This window comes from Varanus komodoensis, unplaced genomic scaffold (genome assembly GCF_004798865.1).
Source record: "Varanus komodoensis strain SLA01 unplaced genomic scaffold, ASM479886v1 scaffold41, whole genome shotgun sequence".
NCBI classification, from domain to species: domain Eukaryota; kingdom Metazoa; phylum Chordata; class Lepidosauria; order Squamata; family Varanidae; genus Varanus; species Varanus komodoensis.
The window spans coordinates 1469423-1492947 of record NW_025335954.1 but is presented as its reverse complement, the minus strand read 5'-3'; the positions used below and the strand labels follow the sequence as shown (position 1 = coordinate 1492947).

Genomic DNA, 23525 nt, shown 5'->3' with positions numbered 1-23525 from the left:
CGCAGCCCATGGCACCCTGCAGAAAGCAGATCCAAGGTTTGGGAGAGCCGCAAACATAGAGTGCCCTGAGAAAGGATGGGCTGCCAGTAGGAGGAGGAAGTTGGGAGAATTTCCCACCTCCTTTGTGTAAGTTGAAGTGTCTTTCTACCTGCAAAAGGAAGCTCTGGATGGATCCCATTATGAGGACACTGTGAATTCTGAGGTCTGCATGCAAAAGATCCAAGGTTGACTCCTTGATGTCTCTCAGAAGTACTCAAAAACACCTCTGCCTGAAAGCCTAGAGAGCCACTGCAAATCACGATGCACAATACTGAGCTGGATGGTTCATAGCCTGACATAGTGACCTGGTTCACATGTAATGAGAAAAAACATGACGGGTGAATTTCTCTGTGGGGTTTTTCATTGCAGCAGGTGCAGCCACCCTGCAGGGTGTCCCATAGCTTGACAACCCATCCTTGCTGGATTTGTATGTAATGACAAGGTGGTGTGTCTGCACTGTGGCCTGAATATTCAGGATGATGACAACTGCCACGCTGAGCAGCCCTATGGAGAAATTCAACCACAGTGGTTTTGTATTACATGGGAATCAGTGCCCTCCAGAGAGTCTGGCCTCTCAGCTTTCCCAGCGATTGGTCATGTTGACTGGGGCTGCTGAGAGTTGGTCCAAAACACCTGGAGGACAACAGAACCAGTGTGGTACAGTGATTAAGAACATAGGACTGGGACTCAGGTGACCTGGGTTCCAGTTCCCACTTAGCCATGGAGCCAACTGGGTGACTTTGGGCCAGTCACAGACTCTCGGCCCAACCTGCCTCACAGGGTTGTTGTTGTGGAGATAAGCTTGAGAGCAGCAGAATTATGTAAGCTGTGTTGCGTTCATTGGAAAAGAATGGGATACAAATCTAATAAATAAATAAAAACAGGTTGGGGAAGGCTGCCTTAAAGGAACACCTAGAAGGAAGAGGTTGAAATGTCTTTAAAGAGGTCCACAATCCCTGCCCTAACTGCATCCTGTACCTTCTAAACACTGCTGCCATGACAGTCATCCAGAAATGGAGCCATCTCTTCCTCAGCCTTGTATCTCTAGCAGTGGCCCAGATTATCCCCTAATTATTCAGCTTGCTTGCTTTCTGTGTTTAGTCTGTCATCATGTAATCCAGGCAGTTTAGAGGACAGAATATAGAAAACATGGCAACATAAAACCAGTGGCTTCCCTCAAACAAGGAAAGAGCCTTCCTGAGGGCCAATCAAGCACCGAGTAATGGATACTTGGTCCCCGTCCACCATGGTTATAAGGCAGAATAAAGAGAATCAACCACAAGCTATTCAATCCCCCCTTCATATAAACATCTGTATTAAGATTCCTTAAACCCTACTGAGAAAAACCCCTATTGAGGAAAAAACGTGTTAGAGCCATTAGAGGATTTCGTCATGAAAAGTAAATGGCAATGTGGAAAGCCCTCACTGCTATCAGTAGCAAGGCGCATTTCTATGTGCAAAAGATGAAATGATATCAGATATCTTACCTTGTTTGAACTTCCTTAACATAACTAAAATTCCTATAAAGAATCAACTGCTGACAAAGCCTTGAGAACGCAGGGCAACTTATGGGTTACAGAGTGGTGCTTCTAGCTGTTTGGCCGTAAGGGCAATTCAAGACAAACTGAAAAATGTTCATTACAAGGGCTGGGAGGTGGTGATAATGTGAGCATACAGACTATAAACATTATCTTGTGGAACATTGTTGGGTGGTTTTAACAGGTTGGCAGATAAAGAATTTCTGGAGTATCTCTCAAGTTCCACAGTTTGCATACAAGAGACTTGGATCTAGTTCTGGGGGGCTCATGCAAAGAAGCAGGCCTTAAAGTAAATGAAAATCCTAACCCAGCCTCTGCTAACCTGATGTCCTCTGCAGTCTTAAATATACTGGTCCAGAGGTTGGGGAGTTTGTCACCTTGTCTTCCAGATTATTTTGTCTGTTCAAAGGACTGAAGACTGCAATCTTACACCCATTTTCCTGGAAACAACTGAACTCAATGGGTCTTAATTCTGAAATGTGTATGATTCAGCTGCAAATTTAAGTAGGTATCTGTCCTGTCAACAATATGGAGAAGGCTATCCAAAGAATTTCATATCCTGTTTCACAAACCAATGAATGACTTTAATGCCAGACTATCCAGACTTGCAATTGGTATTATGGTTTGCAAGGTCCCCCCACTTCTGTTCTGTAAGAATTACAAATAACTTCTTTAAAACAGTATTCATGATACAGAGGTAGCAAAGAAATTGCAGGTCCTCCTTGGAAGAATTTGTGGACCTTTTACAGAGATAATCCACACATAAGGAAGATGTTTGAAGAATCCCTGGTTCAATACAGTTTTACCCTTTTTGGTAGAGTCAAACAATATGCTGTTCTTGAGGTTAGTATTTCTAGATTTGTCCCAAAGAACTGAAAGTAGTCATTGGCTTCTCATAATAAGTTGTTACAGTCCTAACCAAACTTGTCTCTTAGAGAAAGCTGAAATGCCAGATTATGAATGAAATGGACGCTGTAGGATGATGTATGCCCTTATTTTTATTACAATGTGAGACACCTAAGGAAACCCATGTTGAGTGGAAAACTGATACATAGATGTTCATATAAAGCAGCCTTCCCAACCTAGTGCCCTCCAGTCTGCCTTTGCAGGCTGATTTTAGGAATAAAGAAAGCTTTATAGCACATCAGACACTTCTCCCTCTAGCCCAGTGTCATCAGCTATGAGTGGTCACAGGAAAGGTTTCCCCACCATCTGTTCTTCGATTCTGATGTCATGGACTAAACCAGGGATTGTCTATACATAAAGCACATGTTCAGCCACTGAGCTACGCTCCTGCCCTCTTGATGCATGTCAGAATAACTTGAAAAATAAATGTGGATATAGCCAATAAAAGCACTTAATGCCTTCTGCTCTAATCAAAACACTCCTCACAGACACAGAGGGCCAGTTTATCTAGTGCATCCACACTATGAGGGAAGACATACAAGGGTACTGGCTGCATTTTTTAAAAATTCAACTATTCCAGAAGTGGCCTTTCCTCCGAACTGTAGCCTCCTTTTTTCCCCTTGTTTTTAAACTAGTGAGGGTGTCCAGACTGGTTTGAGGTGCTGCAGCCTACAACAGCCAAGACTATTGAGTCACTCTGGGACAGAAAGAAAAGTCAAATATTCCTAAGATGTGCCAGAATTAACATATTTTTCTAGCACTGATAGATGAAGAGGAAAAAAAGACATACATTGAAAGACCAGCTGTTTATAGGAAAAGTTACCAAACTGCATAAAAACACACAAATGAAACAGCAAATTTACCGCATAATACATCTCGTTCCTTCCCTGGTGCCATGGTGGGAATGTCCCCTTTGGAATCCTTAGAAGGGCTCACGTTAACTGCAAAAGAAAGGAAATAAATTTAGGGCAAGACCACTTGAGGAGCTGTAATGAGACTTTGTTAATCATTGTGGATTTTTTTTTACTATTCTTTCCCTCTCTTTCACACTCCTTGGGAAACTGAGGCCAAAGTAAACATACATAGTGAAAAAACATAGAAAAAACTCCCAAGAAGCCTTTGAAACTCCTACAAGATCGATTTGTAGGTATCCTTTGAAATGAAATATCAAATTCACAAAGTCCAAGTTGAAGGGACTATTAAAGTCCTTTCTTGCAAGTCTACTTGCATCACGTGGGGGGACTCATCAGAGAAGCCTGCCTACCATTTATCCCACAATGTGATGCAAACAGAAAACAGTCAGCAAGGTATGTTGCAACAAGCTGCCCCAAAAAGCAGAAAACTCTTCAACAATTTTCTAGTTTGTGGCTTGACTTGCTTGCTTGACTCATTTGGAACTAAGGGTTTAACAATAAGCTCCAGGCAAAAGAGCTCAGTCTCTTCCATTTACATATAATTCATTCAGTCTGTATCAAATACTTCATCAATACTGTATCAGAAACAAAAGTTTCTTGAACCTGATTTATGGGCACCTGTAGTGAAACACAGATACATAAACCTTAAATGCTGTGCACTAAATTAGTGGAGAGGATGTTTAATATTTCCTTAGGAATAAGCAAGTTCAGTTCTACTAACACTGATCTCCATAGAAGATGTGTGTCTGTTTGCTTAAAGTATATATACAAAGAAAATACTGAAAAAGGGCTGGAGAAACATTGACATGTTCTTAGCACTGATGGATCTTCCCGCCCATCCAGCTTCACATGCTTTCCTTATTCCAAGCCCTGATGAAGCAGACAGCTATGAATGTAGTTGTCAGAATGTGTGGCAGGGGAGTCTGTTTTGGTGTAGAAAAACAGAAATGGGGTGGGGTGATTAAAAACATTTGTTTGTTTGTTTGTTTGTTTAAAAGCCCTCTGCTAGCAACAGGCTCTTTGGGTGGCCATTAAATATCCATTTTCTTATCAAACAAACCTTATTTTACTACTCAAACAGCATTAAATGTATTATTTAGAATATAAAACTGTGTTGTTTGGTATATTTTGGAAATTTGTGGAGTAATCCTATGCATGCCAACTCAGATGACCTATTTTGTTATTTCCAGGTACACATGCACAGACCAAAAAAGAGTAAATATAGATTGTACAAGCACCATTTTATTTCCTGTAATAGAAAGCTGCAAATTCCTGTGCTGTATGCAACCTAGGAGTAAGGCAATGTGGAAAATTTTCCAGTGTTTCATTTTCTGCAGAACTTTTGTCTAAATAAGTTCATTAGTGGATGGATGTCAGTTGCAAATACAATAATGAGCAAGTCTGGGAGTTTCACAGTTGTTATTAATGCAGTTCATGTGATTATTCCTAGAAAACATGTGAGAGTATACATGTATGTCACTGCAATGTGTGAATGCCTCAGAGGGAAATTGAACCAATGAGTACTGAAAGCACAGGTGCACCAGCAGTAATAACAGAGGGGAGCTGTCACCATGTTGCTAAAGTAAATTAGTATAGTTATCGCCAACCTGGTGTCCTCCAGATATGCTGGGCAATTCCTAGCATCCCCAGCCAGCCATGCTGACTGAAGGATTCTGGGATTTGTTGCCTAAACTATCCAAAGGGTACAAGGTTGGGGAAGGCTGAATTACTATGAGAACAACGTCTTTCTTTCATACATTTAAATAATCTAAGAAAAGTGCATGTTACTGTTTTAATAATGTTTTATATGTATCCTAATGAACATGACTGCATAACTTAACATTTAAATTATATTAATTAAGTTTTAGCTTTTCTCCTTCAAATATTTCAGAACAAATATTGTAATGTATTGGAGCATAAATTAACATGGGGTAATTATTTAGCCTTATTGTTTATTTAATTTGTATTAGGTAAACATGCTAATTGAAATAACTTTCTAATGATTTTCCAATGCAAACTGAACATGTTCTTATGTCAATTAGCTTAATTTGCATAAATTTTCCTGGAAATTGTTTTCAGTTCAATATCCACATCACTGTTACCAAAGCATGTTTTACAGTTTTTGCCATTTGAAAAGCAGTACATGAGAAAATTGAAAAGAGAAAACACACATCAACAAAGCACTATTTGAAAATAAATTATGAGATGCATAACAATATTAAGGGCTATCTAAATATTAGGAAAATTGTCTGATGTGCATGCAACAATAAGCCAGGATTCCATCGTGATAAGCCAGAGTCCTGGAGGAATTCTGGCTTATTCTATATAAGCAGTGTGCTCATGTGTACTGCTCCACTGAGGAGCATTCAGGCAGGATTTACCACAGTGATAAACATTAACCCAGGGCTCTGGCGGAAACATGTCTTATCATCACATGCAACCCATCCCAGGGGAAGACATTTTACAGCACTACAGACATTCTGAATCTTCATGCTGCTGATTTAACAAAAAAATCATTTGACACATTTTGCATATGAACCTGAAAAGTATTACACGTATTCCAAAAGAGAAAAGATTTTGCAAGAGTTCCCTCATACTGTGTTTGCCCAAATTTCCAATTTTTCCACTGGGAGAGTCCTTGGAAAAGAATGTTTCCCACACCAAGATTGTTCCAATTTTTTTTCCTGTGCCTCCATATCTCTGGCTTCCCAGACTGAACTGCAGCTTCAGCAATTTTAAGATGTTCCTAAAGTTGTTTTATCTTCATTAACCTTCCCACGAAACAGACAAACTTTTCTTCCTAATAAGCACTGAACTCTACATACCTCATGCCTCTTAAGGAGGCCCATCAATATGCTAGGAGACTGTTATTCTTAGTACAGGAGGAAAAAGATGGATGCTTTTAAACAAGGAGAGCTTCAGATCATTCCCTTTACAGACCAACTTTCTCATTTAAGATATATGCACCAGTTCTGTTAATGTGGCACTACAATTTTAACTTATTTTGAAAAGCTGCTTTGCAATATTATAAGCACATTCACATGGAAAGTATGCTACCGTATGTTAGAAACATGTTCTGCGCCACTCTCACTTCCCACAGATTTCAAGTTCTACTCTAAGTAAAACCAAACTCAGTGGAGAGGCTGGATGTGGAAACAGTTCAAATATATGCTATCCAGACTTTCAAGAGAAATGTGGGGAGGGGAGGTAGGAACTGCGTGACCAAGGGCAACAGGTATGGAGGAAAGGTGAGGAAATTACAGTGAAAGCAATCATGCAGGAAGGCATGCAACCTGGAGGCCAGCACAACAGAGCTTTAGAAAAGGCAAAAGAGTAACCAGCCAAAGAAAAACTCATTCTGCATACTTGTACACTGTCCCACTTTTGAATAATATTAATCAGGAGCATTAAATGCAGAAAATGGCTGTGGGTGGCAGAAGCCAGAACTGAGTCAATTTTGGCAATGCTTCCCTTCTATGGAGAGTTACTTGTGAAAACATGTTTATATAGGAAGGCAACTTTCACAAGGTTCAGCAACAATGCACAAAAGCTGGTAGAAATGTAGTCAGCCTATGAATCTTTCCTTAAAATCAAAGTTTTACACTCCAGTTTAAAATTTTGTCTTTTCAAAGGGTTCGCCTTCACAAGAGAGTTTCCACCAGAAAGGAAGGGTCCCATCCTGAACTGATCATAAAGAATAGCTAACATAGTCTAGTAGTTCTCACTTTTCCCTGAACAAACTTGCAAAAAAGGCCCCCAAAGCTCAAAAGCAGCAAAGATGAGAGAATGGGGCAGATTCCCTAAGAAGCAGGCCAGATGTCCTGTAGCTCTGACTACACAAACATTTTGTCCAGACGTTAGATCTGGCACACTCCAACAAAGCCAGACCAAGATTTGCCCTCATTCAATTAGAAGTTATTCATTTACTGCTTGATTAAACACTGCATCACTTGAAGAATTTGCCTTAAGGGCAACAGCTGTACTTTTAGACTTGCAGCAGACAGAGATCCTTCACTATAAGGCTGCAATGATATGAAACTACATAAGGGAAGCACTGGGTGTTTAATCTCCAGCTGGCACAACTCATACCTGAATCTAAGATTGTAAGAGAAACCCTGATGGATGACAGTCAAGACCCATGAGTCCATCTTGTCTGAAACTTGCTTCACAGAGGGGCCAGCCAGGAGCTTCTGAAAAGCATGGGCATAATGCCTGAAAAAAGGAGAGCCCTCCCCTCTAAATGCCTCCCTAGCAATTAGAATTCAGAGACATATGACTTCTGAATTTGGAGCTCTCTTTTACCTATTGTGTCTAATAATGATTGATGGATCAAATGACCATGAATATATCTGATCCCCTTTTAAAGCTTTCAGTGCCAAAGGTCATTGGTACATCCTGAGGTAAGAAATTCCATAAGTAACTGCACACTGTGTGAAGCATTGCTTCCTCTTTTGCAATCTTGAATCTACAACCAATTTTACTGGGTAACACTATGGTTTAGTGATATAGGAGCAGGGAGAAGGAGCCCTACCCACCTTCTCTGTACCACGCATAATTGTATAAATCAGAGTGGAGAGCTTATGGCCCTTCAGATGTATTGGCCCATCATTAGCTAAGCCAAATAGGGCTGAGAAGTTGTAGGTCAAAAGATATGGAGGGCCACAAGTTGCTCATCTCTGGGAGAAAACCTGTCAAGTTCCCACTTGTTTAATCTAAACTAAAAAAAAAAAGCCCCAAGCAATGTAGACTTTTCTGGTAGAGGAATTGTTCCATTCTCCCAATTATTTTGGTAGACATTTTCTGCACTCTTTCCAGCCTGCAATATATACTCGGTTTCGCAAATGCAAGCCACACCATATCCTTGCTTGAGGACCAGTGTGGTATAACAGTTAACAGTATGGGGCACACACTCAGGCAATCTGGGTTCTAGTCCCCACTAAACCACAGAGCCCACTGGGTGACTTTGGGCCAGCCACAGACTCCCAGCCCAAACTACCTCACAGGGTTGTTGTGAGGCTGTGAGGAGGAGGAGAATAAAGGCAGCCACCTTGAGTTCCTTAGAAGGAAAGGGGGCAGGATATAAATACAATAAATAAATAAAGCCAATGTGATATCAGCATTTTTATTTTCAATTGGCTTCCTCTTAATCTCCCCCTCTGCCACACACATACCAAGATGAAGCTTCCACTGAGCGATACCCCCACAACTCCCGAGGTCTCTCCCTTGGGCAGCAACTGCCAGCTGAAACCTCATCAGTGCCGGCATTCGTTTCTGCCTCAATTTGGGCAAAATCCAAGAAGGCGCCTTTCACACATTGCTCATGGGCGCCTCAGACACACACACACACACAAACTTGGACGTGCCATTTTGCACATCTTGCTCTCCGCTCTTTAAAAACCCTTCCATAAAGCTGGATGCAATTAAAGGAGCAGCAAATTACGGGCAGTAAAGCTGTCATTTAAAGTTAACCATCTTTTAAATTTGCACTTCTGACTTCTGGTTGTGACCGCAAGGTGGGTGAAATGGCACACCCAAGATGTTTCTCTTGTGCATGTGTGAGAGATACACATGCACAAAGATGCCATCTTGGAAATGAATATGAATATACAAAGTTGGCTTATATGAAGCCAAAGCAATCCATTGAGCCTTGCAAATTGACTGAATGGCAACAACACTGCATAGAGGTCTTACTATCCAATATTATTTTAACTGCAGATGTTAGGAGGCCGAGCGTAAGACCTTCTGCATGCAAAGCACATGCTCTGACACAGAACGACGCTTGTTTTCTAAAGGCAATTTCTTACCACCTCCAAAAAGTAAGAGAAAGAGGCATGCACTTATGGCAGGCAAGGGCAACACCAGCCCATAGGCTCTGATGATGAGTAAAAACCAATTATGTAATTAAAAAACCCACCCCAGTGGGTGAAAAATATTGTTTCAATCTCTTTTTATTGAATTCTTGAAAATAATTACTAAATTTATCTCAAACTTAAAAAATACCACTGTTATAGTTAAATGTCCTATGTGCAAAGACACAGGCCAGATAGGAGTTTTTTGCGTGTGTTTATGCAGTGATGAAATTGGGCCAAGTAGGGCAGAAGAGTTAGTTAGGACAGAAAGATAATAAAGCAGGGTAGATAAAAACAGATGCTTAATAAAAATTTTAAATGAATTTTGAAATATTAAAATTGGATTTTTTTCAGCCCAGTAACTATCAAACCTTGATCTGATCTGTCAGTCATTGGCATTTCATTCTTGCTTACTACTTTGTTTTTTGTGAGGGCAAAGCTGGGCCAGGGAGAAACTCTGGGGAGTAAAAAGGAGAAAACAAAATTGTCCAGTGTGCATTTTCCTCTATTCTCATAGTAAAGCAGATAACTTGTGGCCACTTCCTTAGCAGCAAGCTCCACCGAACTTAACAGCACTTATTTCTGCTGGGATGTGTCCTGTTAACCACAAATTACCATGGATGGTGGTCATAAGAAAAATCCTATAGGGGAATATTTAAAAGCGATTCCTCCTATGGAGAAAAAGGAAAGAATGCAAAATATATACAGTGAGACAAAAAGAGGCAAAGCCTGGTTGTAAGAATGAAACGATATAATTAATACCCTGAGTGAAAATTACCATCACTTGGGAGCGGATTTGCACCATTGTTTAGGAAAATATTTTTTAAAGGGTTTCGACAGGAAGCTTGATTTAAATCTCAAGTCCTGCACATGACCCAACTGCACCCCAAGTTTAAAAAAACCAAACTCCACAAGCAAGTAAAATGTCTGTCACAATTATACAGCACAGCAACTTTTGCCCCTCTGAAACCTTTTAGTGCTATATTGCTGCCAAATTTCATTGGTAGACCAGCAAGTTCCATATTAGCCCTCCATTGGGAAGGTCATGTCAGGCAGGTCAAAAATGCCCCTCAGATTTCTCATCCTTGCTCATTCCTGACCTGGGGAATAGTAGAGAATGAAGACAGAAATGGGTCAGAAGGCCTCACAGCCTTGAAATTCATTTTATGGGACAAAAGACAATTAAGTTTTATCTGGATTGCATGTTTAAAATGAGTTCAGGGTCACAAATAACCCGAAATAGATAGCAATATTGTTATAGTCTTTTCATGTTGAACTCTTCGACAGAAACACCCATCAGGTAAGAAGCAGCAGAGTCTGAGTGGAACTTGGCTCTTTTCCATCTGCCACAGACCTTCTATGTGGTCTCTATAATCCTGGAGGCCTCTCTTCAATTTCCCACTTCCTTAATGGGATTAACAGAGTGTTGGAAGGTGAGCCCAGTAACTTTTAAGGCACAACAGCCCAATCCTTTCACATCCCTATGCAGACACAACCCCTATTGAATTCAATGGAGCTGACTCCTGGGAGATACTGCAGTTTAGGTGGTGTCATTTAACTTGGAGGAAGTAATACATCCCTTTTTATGTACCCTACTAAAATATGTCATAACTTTATACACAAGTTCTTCTATCAGCTGATAAACAGTCACAAACTGGGACAAATCATAACATGTGATATAAAACTAAAAGAACAATGGAGTATGTTACAAACCTGTATGCTCAGCTCAAGAGCAACTTTATCAACCTTTATTAGTGACCTAGTGCGCACAATAGCTTATTTAAGCCATGGTGGGCTGCATTGCCTGGCTGAGGTTTATTGTGTTGTGTGAATGCAAGTGATGGGGGATGTGCAAAGGTTAAGCAACCCTCACCTAAGCTTTTGTAGTATGTTTCTATTTAAATAAAAAATTTCAACCTAAAAAAAAAAAAAAATTCAACCTCACCTAATGCTAGAACAGACCACTGGTTATGTGAGAGTGGTTTTACAGTTGCACAACCTGCCCCCCCGCCCCCCCCCCACACTGCAGCTCAGCATGGCCAGTTTGATCAAGTAAATCAGCCCACTGTGAACATTAGGAGGTAATTTCAACATTATCTCAAATGATATAATATAAATATATATTGAACTACATCGTCTTAATCCAACATTCAGCAAAACATGCCCACTCTACAAGCTGACTAGAATGCGCCGTGAGAGGATGTCGTATTTAAAGTGCAAACACCTGCAATATGGTCTTTATAGTCTAACATGCATTTTTTCTACTCTAATCTTGGGCCAAACACACACAGTAAGTTCATATAATGTGGAAAAAGTAAAAAATTACTTAAATATGCTTCACCTAACCAGTTTCATACATGGATGGAACACATTACAACAGTCATATTTTTCCATTCCTTAAGCTATAAACATGACAGAATGATCCCTATAATCTAGAGATTATAAAGTCTGAAAGTCATAAATGTCTATAGTTCCTCTATAAAAACACAGTTACTTCCTAAGGAGTGCAAAAGAAGGAAAAAACAATATAAATTGGGAAGATAAAACTGTATTGAACACTACCGGAAACTATTTTATAGAGAAGAAACTGCTGGCGCATTGCTAGCTCCAGCTAGCTTACTGCCTAGCCAAAGGCTTTATGGGCAGCATCCAAGTCTACACAAGCACCAACGTAAATTCTGTTGTGCCAACAACCACATTAACTGGCATGATGAGTTTTCAGGGGAATCCCACTGAGTCAGCTAATGCTATCTCCATTATACTACAGGCCCCTCACACTAGCACAGTACAATTTATATTAGTGCTTGAGTCAATTTGGATACTGCCCTATTTCTTCAAAGTTATTTTTATGGTGCCTTTAACAGTGAAACCATTAAGTTATGCCACCTCTCCCTGCTTATCCACTTTCCCTGCTCCCTCCATGTGGGAACATCTAGTTACACACTGGGAATATAAAAGGCAGCACATGAAATGATAGGCAAAATACTGCTTTTAATATTCAATTTAAATTTCAGCTATACTATAAACAATAAACATTAATAAGATGAGAATGAAAACACAGGAAAGATCCAAGAAAATCAGTAAATGGATGTGCGTTTGTTGGAGCAGGGGAGACACAGTCAGCACCAAAAAATAAAACTAAACCCAAGAATGCTATTACTGCATATTTTGTTCTTACAGAAGGAAGATATGAGCTATCTTCACACTTTATTTCCATAATATTATTACCCAAGGACTGACTTGGGTAAACAGGGAGAAAAGGAAGGCTGCTTAACTTTTTCCATCTTTAGTTATTTTCCCATTCGAATCCCTGCCCCTTCCTCCCCCACACAAATAGTGCCTTTAACTTCACAAAGGGAGGCTGGTTTGCACAACACTGATGGGTCATTGTGGGTTGCTCAATCCATATTAAGCTGTATGTGTGCTGGGCATGTTCAGATGCAGTTTTCAATTTGAAATCCCCTACCACAGAGTTAGTTGCATGTTGTGCAACTCTCAGCAGCTATTTGAGGGTTAAGTAACCCTCATATAACCCTTGATCAGGAGGAGGTTGTTGCATCCTTAAGTAACCCATGATGGCTGAGTTCATATAACACAGCTTAACCACCATCACTTGATTCAGGGGTTGTGTATTCAAAATGGTAGCCACTTGAACAACAGCTCATTGAGGGCTAAATTACTGATAATGAAATGGCTGTGTTGTATGAACCAGTCCTCTGTGTCGAAAAATAGCCAGAGAAGAAAGGCCTAGGGATTCCTTCACCCTCTTCTCTAGATTCAATCTCCATGGCTACTGTTAGTTTCTAAAAAAGAGGGGGACGGAATACACATGATTGAGCATCAAAAGCAGTTTCACTCAAGAGATAAAACACATCATTCATTTAAATTAGGCTGTGGAGAATTACCAAATAAATAGGCACAAATCCCTTAGTTTTTTTTTTTTTTTTTTTAAATCAAGCGCAACTAGGGGATATTGTAGATACCACTCATAGAGATCTACCCTAGTGTTTACTGCTAAAAAAGGAGGTATTGGAACTTTAAAACATTTCATTATACAATTTATACATTATTATACCATGAAAATTTGTGAGCAGCTTAGAAAGCATAAAGCAAATAAAATGGCAATAAAAAGCAAAATATACATGGAAACATCATGTGTTCTGTAAGCTGCAGTGGGCAAAATTAAGATCTCCAAATGTTTTGGTCTTCAACTCCCAACATTGCTGATTATTATTCAGACAGGAGCTTCTGAGAGTTGGAATCTCAAACATCTAGAGATCTGCTTTCTCTCCGCCCCTGCCCTATGTTGCACTCCTTGATACTGAGTGGGGGATAAGTGTCATAGCACATATTTCAACTTTTTTCCTGTATTCAAAGCCAGATGCATTGAATGCAGAACTTAAAAAAAACACCACTGAGTTCTGGCACATTTCCAGGCACAAGGGCCGATGTTGATCCTATAAAACACTGAACCAGCCTTCCACAACCTCTCAGCCTCCAGGTGCATTGGACTACCACTATCCACAGTCAGCATGGCACGCAGTGGTGGGAAATTAGGGTGAGTACAGTCCCATCTGGCAGGCCCTAAATAGTTTGAGACCATGATATTTGAAGGACTACCTGCTCCTATACACTCTTGTCCAGGGATCCTCAAACCTTTTCAACAGGGGGCCAGTTGAAAGGTGCCGGCGATGGGCACGGGCCACCAAGGTGGTGCGGGTGGAGGGCGTGGGCTGGGGTGGGGGTGTGCGTGCGCAGAGATCGTTTTCTCCAAATGTGTCCAAAACGATCTCCTTGTGAGCAAGCTGGCGCCTCGCCACATGCACGCAGCAAGTCCAAAACCTCTATGGCGGGCCAGATAAATGGGCATGGCGGGCCAGATCCAGCCTGCGGGCTGTAGTTGGAGGACCCATGCTCTTGCCCAAACATGTAGGTCCGCATCGGAGGTTCAACTTGAGGTGTCCCAAACATCCACAGCAGGGTGGGTGGCTTCCAGGTTCTCAGGTGGCATGGCTTCCTCACTGGAATGTTCCATCCCAGTATCATTCCAACTTGATCCATGTCTACTGTTAAACTTTTCAGAACCAAGAGAGAAAGTGTCATTTGTCCAGTTTTGATTTACAGAACAGATTAATCGATTCTAGTCATTAATTTTTAAGCTAAAAATTTACTATTAAAAAAACCCCTTTTGCTTAATACATGACTCAAGAAGTAGAAACCCAATCAGAAGGATGCAAATATGGTAACTACCGCTAAATAAAAGCTGTGAGAGAATTGCAGTCTCTTCGTTAAAGTTAACCTGCAAGACAGCTTCAAAGGAACTTTATGACTCTGGACAAGAGAGCTGAAAAGGCATTTTTGCCTGTAAGAATACTCAGTAAAGAGGAAGACCACCTTATTTGCTAAAAAGCCAGCGAGATGCTGAACACTGAAACAATAAAACTGCAACACAATAAAAAGAACTTTTTTTAACCCTGACCCTTCATATTTTAAAGGGTTAAGAGTTGAAAAGATACATCTTCACACTTGCTCTAAAAGCCAAGTGAGTAGGGCCCAAGTAGCTATGACTAGTCCCAAGGGCAGCATCTCTGCTGTGAAGTGAACCCAGTGGGGAGCAAGAACAGAGTACTCCCCTACACAGTCTCAAGGAGGATCTGAAATCTTCACATGTAGAGATTCTTGCTAGGCAAGCAAACATTCTCCTCCCTTCTGCTCAGGGTCCAGAGTTAGCCTAACGTTCAGCTTGCTAATGTCCTGAAGAGAGGAAGATGGAAGTTCAGTACAGGATAACAGTACTAAAAGGGGCAAAGGAGGTGCTTTGCCTCATCTTTCTTCAGACAGTGTGGGTGTCCTCCTCCTCCTCATCTCTGCCAAGCATACCTGAAACTCAAATTACTGACATTGATTTCAATTGTGGGCTAGCAGCATTATTAAAAAAAAATGAAGAGCCATGTTGTTCAACTCCTTTATCTGAGCAAATATTTATGAAACGTCTTTTTTTCACCCTCAGGGATGCAAGACACACACTGAAGCCCAGTATCTACCAGTTCCTTCAGCACCTAACCCTCCCTGTTAGAAAGAGATTCAGTGGTATTGGTAGACAATCAGATCTTACCACCCCTTTCCAACCAGTTGTAATTATTCCTCAGGATGACAGATTTCTGGCCAGCTCACTGTTTCTACACAATTATCATGGTTGGCAATGATTCAGTTCCTTTGCTTTAAAAGAAAAGCAGACTGTATGACTAGTATCAATAACACTGCTATCTGGAGAGCACTCTTTGTGGTCCTTCCTTTTATCTTTTTTTTTTTCAGTTTACAGTGTAAGTAAATTAAATCCCACTATATTCAGTGGGACTTAGCAGGCACATGATTACAAGTCCCACTAAACTCAACAGAACTTAGTTCTGATCTATTGGTTTGTTTGGTTCTCTTTGAAAATATTAAGAGTAGCCATTTAAATTTTGCTTTAATTCCCCCTTGCCCTTTTTACTGAAATGACATCCCTGACTTGCTGGGAATGTGGCTTAGCAAGCAGGCACACACCAACAGCAGCCCCACAGGAATGATCACCCGCTTACTGCTGGACACTTACCTTACTACACATTCTGGTCCCACCAAGCAGCATGTGCCTCTTTGAAATTACGAAAGCATCCTTCCCCGCAGATAGAGTGTAGTGCTGCTGTGCAATTTGAGGCTGCCTTTTCAGCCAACCTGTGCATAATGTTCAGGTCAGGGCTACCAGGCAATTCTGGAATCCATAACGACCAACCCACCAAAATGTGCCCTTGGAATGGGTGCATCTTCTGGCAAAGGGGCCAACAGAGCCAACAAGGTCTGAGAAGGTTTTAGCCATTTACCTGCAATGGAACTGATCAGGACTCATGTATGATCTGGACTAAAGAAGCAGCCCTTCAAGGGGGGAAAAGCAAATCTTGGTTTGGTGCAAGGCTCTGCCTACTCAAGTTCCTCTCTCCCATCAAAACACCAAAATGAAAAAAATGAGGAGCTAATTACCTTTATGTAACATTGCTCACCTACAACTCTCCCCATTCTCCCCATCTGCCCTTCCATCAGAATGCCTGTCCACATAAGAACAGACCACCTGCTGACTTAGCAAAATTGCAAGAATATAAAGTAAATCTTTTAGAGGTAAATAACCTTTCACACAATAGCGTTAGATGATGATGATGATGATGATGATGATGATGATATGCATATATGCTCCTGGGCTTTAAAAAAATTTCCTTCAACTTGGACCTCTTTTGCATGAGATGTTACATAGTAAGCATTTCACACAAATTAAAAAATGAAAACACTGCAGTGGACAGATAGATAAAGGGTTGAGATCTGCAACAACATACAGGCTCCCAAAAGGTTCAAACCGTAGGCCCACCAACTCCAGCAGGGCATTTCCAAGGGAGGCTCTCAAGCAGGGCAAGAAGTTTAGCGCCTTCCCTGCTTGTCCCCAGCATATGGTACTTCTGAAGTGTACTGCTGCATGGTGGTTTTAACTGAGAGATGAGATGATGTGCCCCCTATCTACCAGGAAGCCTTAGAAATTAAAACAGTGGTCTTGATGCTTAAAGAAACTAAATAGAAGAAAGGGGTTTAGACTTCAGTCCTAAATATACTTACCTGGAAAAAAATCCCACTGACGTCAACCAGCCTCATGCTCAAGTAAACATGCCTCAAAAGGACTGTAAAATAAGTCACATGCAATCACCACTGCCTAATTGTGACACCACTTTTCCCAGAGTGCCCCCTATCTTTCTAGTTCATACTAAAAACCTGAGATGGATTACCCTGGAAATGCTTGCTGTATACAGGCATACTTCGGAATGGATCACAAGAGGAAGAATAGGAAAGGGTAAATTATAACTTTATTTAAAACTGGGGTCATAATGACTTGAAATTCTGTTTGGTTTGGGAAGAATCCCTCCCTGCTTTTTATGATTTCGCATGCTAAGATTATCCAGGTTTGCCTTGACAAAATATCAGTGTATCAGCAGTCTTCCGTATTATCTAATTAGACGAAATAAAATGTTTGGATGGGAAGTGCAAACACCAGTTAAATTCCAGAGAGGGTACTGCTACTACTATTACCGTTATTGCTATTACATTACATTTATATTCCACCTTTTTTCCTCCTGGAAGGAACCCCCCTTGTTTTTTGCCCCGGAGTAGATATTAAAGTACAGTAGAAAGGCGAGAAGAAGCAGGTCATTCCGACTGCTGGAAATAAATACTTGTAGACTTGCATTTTGTGGTGTAAGGTGACCCCAATAACCCGCACAGCGGGCGACTGGCAGCTTCGAACTGGAAAGCACTCCAAAAGGCATCGGTAAATTGGAACGCAAGAACTGGCACGCAGGTCGGAGGATAAGGGGCTCGCCCCTAGCCGAATAAAACACTTCCTTTAAAAAGCACAGACGCCTGCAGACAAGCTCAAGGTCCCGGAGCTCTCCTTCAGTACGCCCTTATCCTAAACGCCCTCCATTTAGAAAGCAAAAACACCGCCTAGAAAACAAGAAGACCACCACCACCCCGACGCCGCCGCCGCGTAGTTGCGCGCCTGTTTGTGTCAACGGGGTACTCCTATATTCAGTGCGATTTCTACACTGTTGGTGATGTTCATAATTACTTTTTTCTTTTATCGCGTAACCCTGCTCAGTTATCCGAGCCTCTCCTTCCGCCGATATACTTTGACCCTTTCAGACTTAGTCTAAGCATTCATAGTATCAGCAGTCAGCAAAAGGGCATCCGCCACATGCACGTGTGGACACGTATACACACCCTAAACTACACACGACACCTGGCCACCCGTGTCTCGCCACCCTGCTGAAATGAACTCCCTCTCAACAAGCATAGGCGATGCGCACTTCGCGCACAAACGGACGCCGCCCCGCCGCGTCTCACCTCAGCCGAAGACGCCCCACAACGCGCCGCTTTCGCCGCCTGCCATGGCCCGGCTCAGCTCAACTCCTTCGAGAAAGCAGAAAAGCCCCGCCTCGCTCGCGGCTCACCAGCCGCGGAGGGGAGCGGGGAGCGCCCCCTGCAGGGGATCCGCCAAGAAGACACGGTGCAGGGCGTCCGACATCTAGCTGCAACCCTGGCGCTGCCGGGGGGGGGGGAGGAGGAGGAGGAGCGTATTTCCCGTTACGTGAGATGCGTGTCGTCGCAGCCAGAATACCCCGTGCCAGCCCTGGTGAGGTTTGGGCTGGACTCTGGAGACTGCCAAGACAGGCAGACGAGCACTCAGAGAATGGTAGCTGGTTAGGACAGTGACAGAGAGGTCCTTCCTGAGCAGTTTTTTAAAATGTTATTGTCAAGCTACAATGGGCATTGTTCATGGTGAGAGCTGCTCGTTTTGTTATTTTTCCTTTTTAATACCTCTCTTTCTACAACAAAAGAGTGCTTATTCCCAAGAAAATGTGTTTGGCAAGAGGGCAGCAAGCTTCATTTTATGGCTGTAGTCTTAACAGTATTTCGATTTCAGCGAGCTTAAAATGTGAAGCTGTACTTGCACAGATGTATATTTATTTAAATCAGGGTTAGTGAGCAGCTTTTCTCATCTAATTTATCGGAAAGCAGTTGTAAAACGTGGAGGTACTGCATGTGGAGAAATGTTATTTGGGTGTTTCACAGCTTAAGAATATACATGAATGTCAAAGAGTGCGAAGGTGTTGCTGTTTGGAAGCCCTGAAGCTTAGAGGCTTCTGTAGTCCCTACACCTTGCCTGCCTGAAGCCAGCAGGGCAGGCGTAGTGGAGGCGATCTTTGCTTCCCGCTCTTCCAATCTCTTTTATTTTCACTAGAAGGGCTTTTCTAATGTGGGCACTTTGAAGGGAAATGTGAGGAAGCCGGAAGTGGTGCAGGGTAAGTCATATCCAGAGGGGGGCACTCCCCACCCTGCCGGCTGGATCACTGTTTTCTCCTCTCTGAGGCTGATTTTCCTATCTTGGAGACATGGCTGGCGCAGCTCTCTCTCACAGACTGCCTACTCCCTCTTCCACAGTCTGAGTGCTGTCTCCACTATTCCAGGGTCTAAAATGTCAACCACTGAGGGTCAGTGACAGTGGGCAGGTATAGATCCTATGTGCCAACACTTTTTCCCTGATGAAAGAAATGAGAACATTCACTTACCCTGTGACTAGCATGTGGGGCCTGCAACAAAATGTTGCAGTATAGAATACACTTGGTCAGGTTACTAGCCTGTCATGATCACCTGCTTGATACACAATTCCAGCTCTCTCTGTCCCCTGCTTGGATTGCCATTCCCAACCTTCTGGTTCCCAGTTTGGACTACAACACCCAGAATTCCCAGTCAACGGCCCTGCTAGATGGGAATTCTGGGAGTTGCAGTCCAAATGCCAGTTTGGGGAAAGCTGCCCTAGAACATTCAGTCCTCCTTGGAAGGTTTTGAGTTAACAGCGTTTAATTTTTTTTTCTAGATATTTCTGTGCTTCCACAAACCTTGGGGTTTCTCCCCAATTTTCTGATACTTCCCCCTTATGGTACTGTTTTGCCTGCATAAAGAAAGGCACTTGAATAATTAGTCTGATATGAGTACCCCTTCCGATTTAAAATACTCCACCTCATTTTAAAAATGGTCACAGGTGCTCACATCAAGATTTTCTGCATCACATCTGATTTAACCCAAATCACACCAGCTTGAAAAGTGTCCAAACTTACCTTGAAAACTTTCAGACTATAACCTCCATTCAACAGTTGTTGGTTTTAATCAAATCATCATCATAAAACCTTTTCTCCACAAAGTACAACAAGGTTTGAATTACATTAGTAATGCAACTAACCATCAGAATCCTAATTTAAAGAGATTCCATTAAAAGTATATGGTATGAATGTATTATCATTAAATGGGGGGAAGATGTTTAAAACAAAAATAGAACAAAAGTTTAAATTTAGGGTTGCTTGTCTCCTTGTTCTTCCTCCTCCTGTTCTCAGATAATAAGGTGGGAAGAAAAAACCTTATCTGAGATAAAAGGAACCTTTTTTTACTCAGGCTTAACTTATTTTATTCATATTTCACCTTTCTTCGGCAGGGCTCAGAGCACATACATATGGTTCTCAGGAGATCGCTCTTACAGGCACTGACGAGAACTAAATCTGCTATAGCTTTAGAAAGATGTCTGTGTTATATGGTTGCAGACTATGCCTTGAGATGAGTGATTCCATAATGACACACAAAGTGGAGAGATTATTGTAGATTGTTGTCAAGATTGCTGGCCCTTTGAGTAATGAGAAGCAAAGGAACGCCAGGTACCAGGACCTTTACCAGCTGGCTAAAGTGGAAAAATAGAAAAGTGGATTTCAGGGGGTGCAGTTTCTCATGTAGGGATGAAAAACCATCTGTTGAAGTTCTCCCTCCTATAGGTACTTTCTTCCCCTTTGCATTTAGTCACCTTGCCAAACCAAAAGGCCAGAAGACCATCCACAAATCAGACCATCATGCAACGTGGAACATAGTTTCCCAGAGACTACACAATGGCACTAGCAGCACAAATATCCCCAGCTGAGTAAAGCAACGAAGCTGAATGCTATAATGGAAGCCAAACAAAATTCTGGAGAAAATGTATATGAATTGCCCTGCAAAACAGAAACACCCTCTCAGTTTGGGTGTCTAGATATTCCTCAAAACCCAAGGTATAACTTACTTATACTTACCCAGTTCACAGTTCTGCTCTGGGAAACGTTTGATGGGCATTATGCAGAAATGGTGACAGTTGCTTTTTGTTCCACTGCTTCTGCCAGAAAGAAACACCTCTTTATATACACGTGTCTTGGACTGATAAGAGTTCTTCAGACTTACCCATTCTCAGGATGCTAATGAGCAGGGTTGTTTGAAATATCTTTGAGAATTTAATTATACCTTTTTCTTTGTCATTTTTAAAAGGCAATTATATCTAGTAGGGGCAAGCTGCTGTAAAAATAGTTATGTCACTGACTCATTATTTAATGGAGAATTAATGGGGCACAAAGAACTTTGATTTGTTCACTCTGACAGTTGACAGTTCTGGACTTGGATACAACAGGATTATTTCGGGCAAATATTACTGATAATGGGTAAAGGGAGTATAGAAGGCCATTCAGTGGCAGATAAAGTAACATTCTAATGATCTTGTGCATAAGTTATAATGAACTCTGCACTGGTCTGTGTTGGTTTATTTTAGGTAGCCAGGCTTTTTTTCAGCCAGGATCAGAACTTGGCACCATTGCAAAGTTCTATTGCTGGTATGTACAGTCCGGGTAAGTCCCTTTAGGTAGATCAATATAAAGTGTGTCATTGATCAATATTGATTCAATGTTCCATCAAGACTGAATTTATTAGCCAAGGGACGTGCAGACTTTCAGTAGTTTTTCCTGGCTTCTGTGCTTTGTTCCTGATAAGAAAGGGCTGAGCACACAAAACCACAAGAACGACCACACACCCACAGATCTACCAAGAAAGCAGAAAGGGCTTCATGGCCATCTAGAAAACAACAGAAGCTTGTGGGGTTGGAGCTGCTTCACATGTGATAACAAGTGAGTGTGTTGTGCCCAACTTTATGCAAGGTTGCGCACAGGCAGAGGAAGGCCCTGTACTTCCAAGGATATGTTGTAGGGCACAGAGGTATCTTGCATTAGCCTGGCAATCCTTGACAGGGAGGATCAGCCCAGCCTGTGTGAAAGAGCAGGTGTTGCCCTCACCCAGCATTCTGCCCTTCACTTCTTCCCCATTGGCGTGAATAGCAGCCAGCAGGTCCAGCAGCCCAAATGAGAATGGTAAGCACCTGCTGACTGCAGCGGGCACCCCCTGACCTGCTCCTCCCCTCCACCATTGCTCACCCGCCTTCCACGCTGGCCCAGTCAATGGTGGTGTTGTGGAGGAGCAGAAGATGCTACGGCTCACCTGCTCCCTGGAGCTCAGCCAGCCCACTGGGCAAGCAAATGGCAGCATTGATGAGAAAGAAGAGGAGCAGGAGGAGCAAGGGCAGCTGGGGACAATGGCGGTGGGGATGTAGACTCCCTGACGGAGGGCACCTTGTGAAGGCCTCTTGCCTTCCTGTGCTTGGAGTCCACCCTGTCAGCCGGTCACTGAGAGGAGAGACAGCGAATGGGTAATACTCAGGGATACCACTAGGTTGGAGACAGAGCCTGCTCCCATCTCCTGATGATCTCGGCCACAGGGAAGCAGATTTTCCACCTGCATAATCCCTCCTGTGTTCCAGTTCTCTTTTCGCACCACAGTGTCAGGCTTGCCTAGTGCCAGGATGGCTGTTATCAGCAACAGCTGCACTTTTAATGACCACTGTTAATACTGTGATTGTTGCTGTTTGCACATCTTTGACCTCACTGATTACAATTCTTCCCTCCCTGCGATATGCGCCTAGCAAAAGCCGTGGCGCTTCGCATGCCTCTTATGAAGTGGACTATGTTCCATGAAAGCTCATGCCACAAAACCTGTCATTTTGGGAGATGTGGTTGCTCAACCACTCTGCTAAGGTTTGACTCTAGGAGCCATTTTGTCTGGCCAATGATGTGCCCCTAATCACTCACCAGAGTCAGTGTCTCTGCAGGGAAAGGGAGGTGATAACCATCAGGTGATACTAGCTTCACCTGTATAGTGTGTGAATTCACACATTACAGGAGTGGTGTGGAAGAGGGCAACTCGCATGCTGTTACTTGTTGGTTCTCCTGGACCTCTCAGCAGCTTTTGACACCATCGACCATGGTGTCCTTCTGGACAGTTTGGCTGGGTTAGGAGTTAGGGGCACTGCACTGCAGTAGTTCGACTTCTGCCTAGCCAATCACGGCCAGAAGGTGGTGCTGGATGTGGTGCTATGTTTTTGTTTATTTTACTGGTTTATTTTATATTATGTTTTATTGTTATCTCATTGGTATATATGTGTTGATCTTATTTGCTCTGTAATCTGCCTAGAGAGTCCTGTTGGACTAATCACTTGCAGAATATACATTTAATAATAAATACTTGTAATGTATGTGCTGATCTTGACTGATCCATGTTCCTCAGATGATTGAAGTAAAAGCTCTTGCCACCAATTCTCTTCCACCTATGGTTTTCCTGAATGAAACAGCTTCCTTTAAGCTGCTTTCATCCAAGCTTGGTCCTGGTTATGATGCAGTGATGAGCTTCGGCAACCCCCAATGGACAACCTTTACCTGGAAGTATTTCTTTGCTGATGATAAATGGCTGTGTACTGTTTCTTACCAGAATGAGCAGAGCAATTGATGCAGAAAAATGCAGGTATTTCGCCT

The 23525-nt window shown here is 42.2% G+C and overlaps 1 protein-coding gene across 5 annotated transcripts in view; it reads right to left on the bottom strand.

Annotated features, from left to right (window-relative positions):
• Positions 1–18234, bottom strand: part of SLC11A2 (solute carrier family 11 member 2) — a 71901-nt gene extending 53667 nt beyond the window's left edge. For 3 of the 5 annotated variants that reach the window (XR_006415994.1, XM_044443301.1, XM_044443306.1), the window contains exons 1-2: positions 18166–18234; positions 3347–3424 (exon numbers count right to left, since the gene is read on the bottom strand). Coding sequence is in view for 4 of the 5 variants with exons in the window: in XM_044443301.1 (XP_044299236.1) it covers positions 3347–3380 (34 nt within the window). In the remaining variant the exon portion in view is untranslated. Of the gene's footprint in view, positions 1–1526; positions 2633–3346; positions 3425–15841; positions 16759–18165 lie in introns of those variants that run through there. The other 2 variants (XM_044443302.1, XM_044443303.1) reach the window with 2 other exon arrangements.
• Between the last annotated feature and the right edge of the window lie 5291 nt (positions 18235–23525).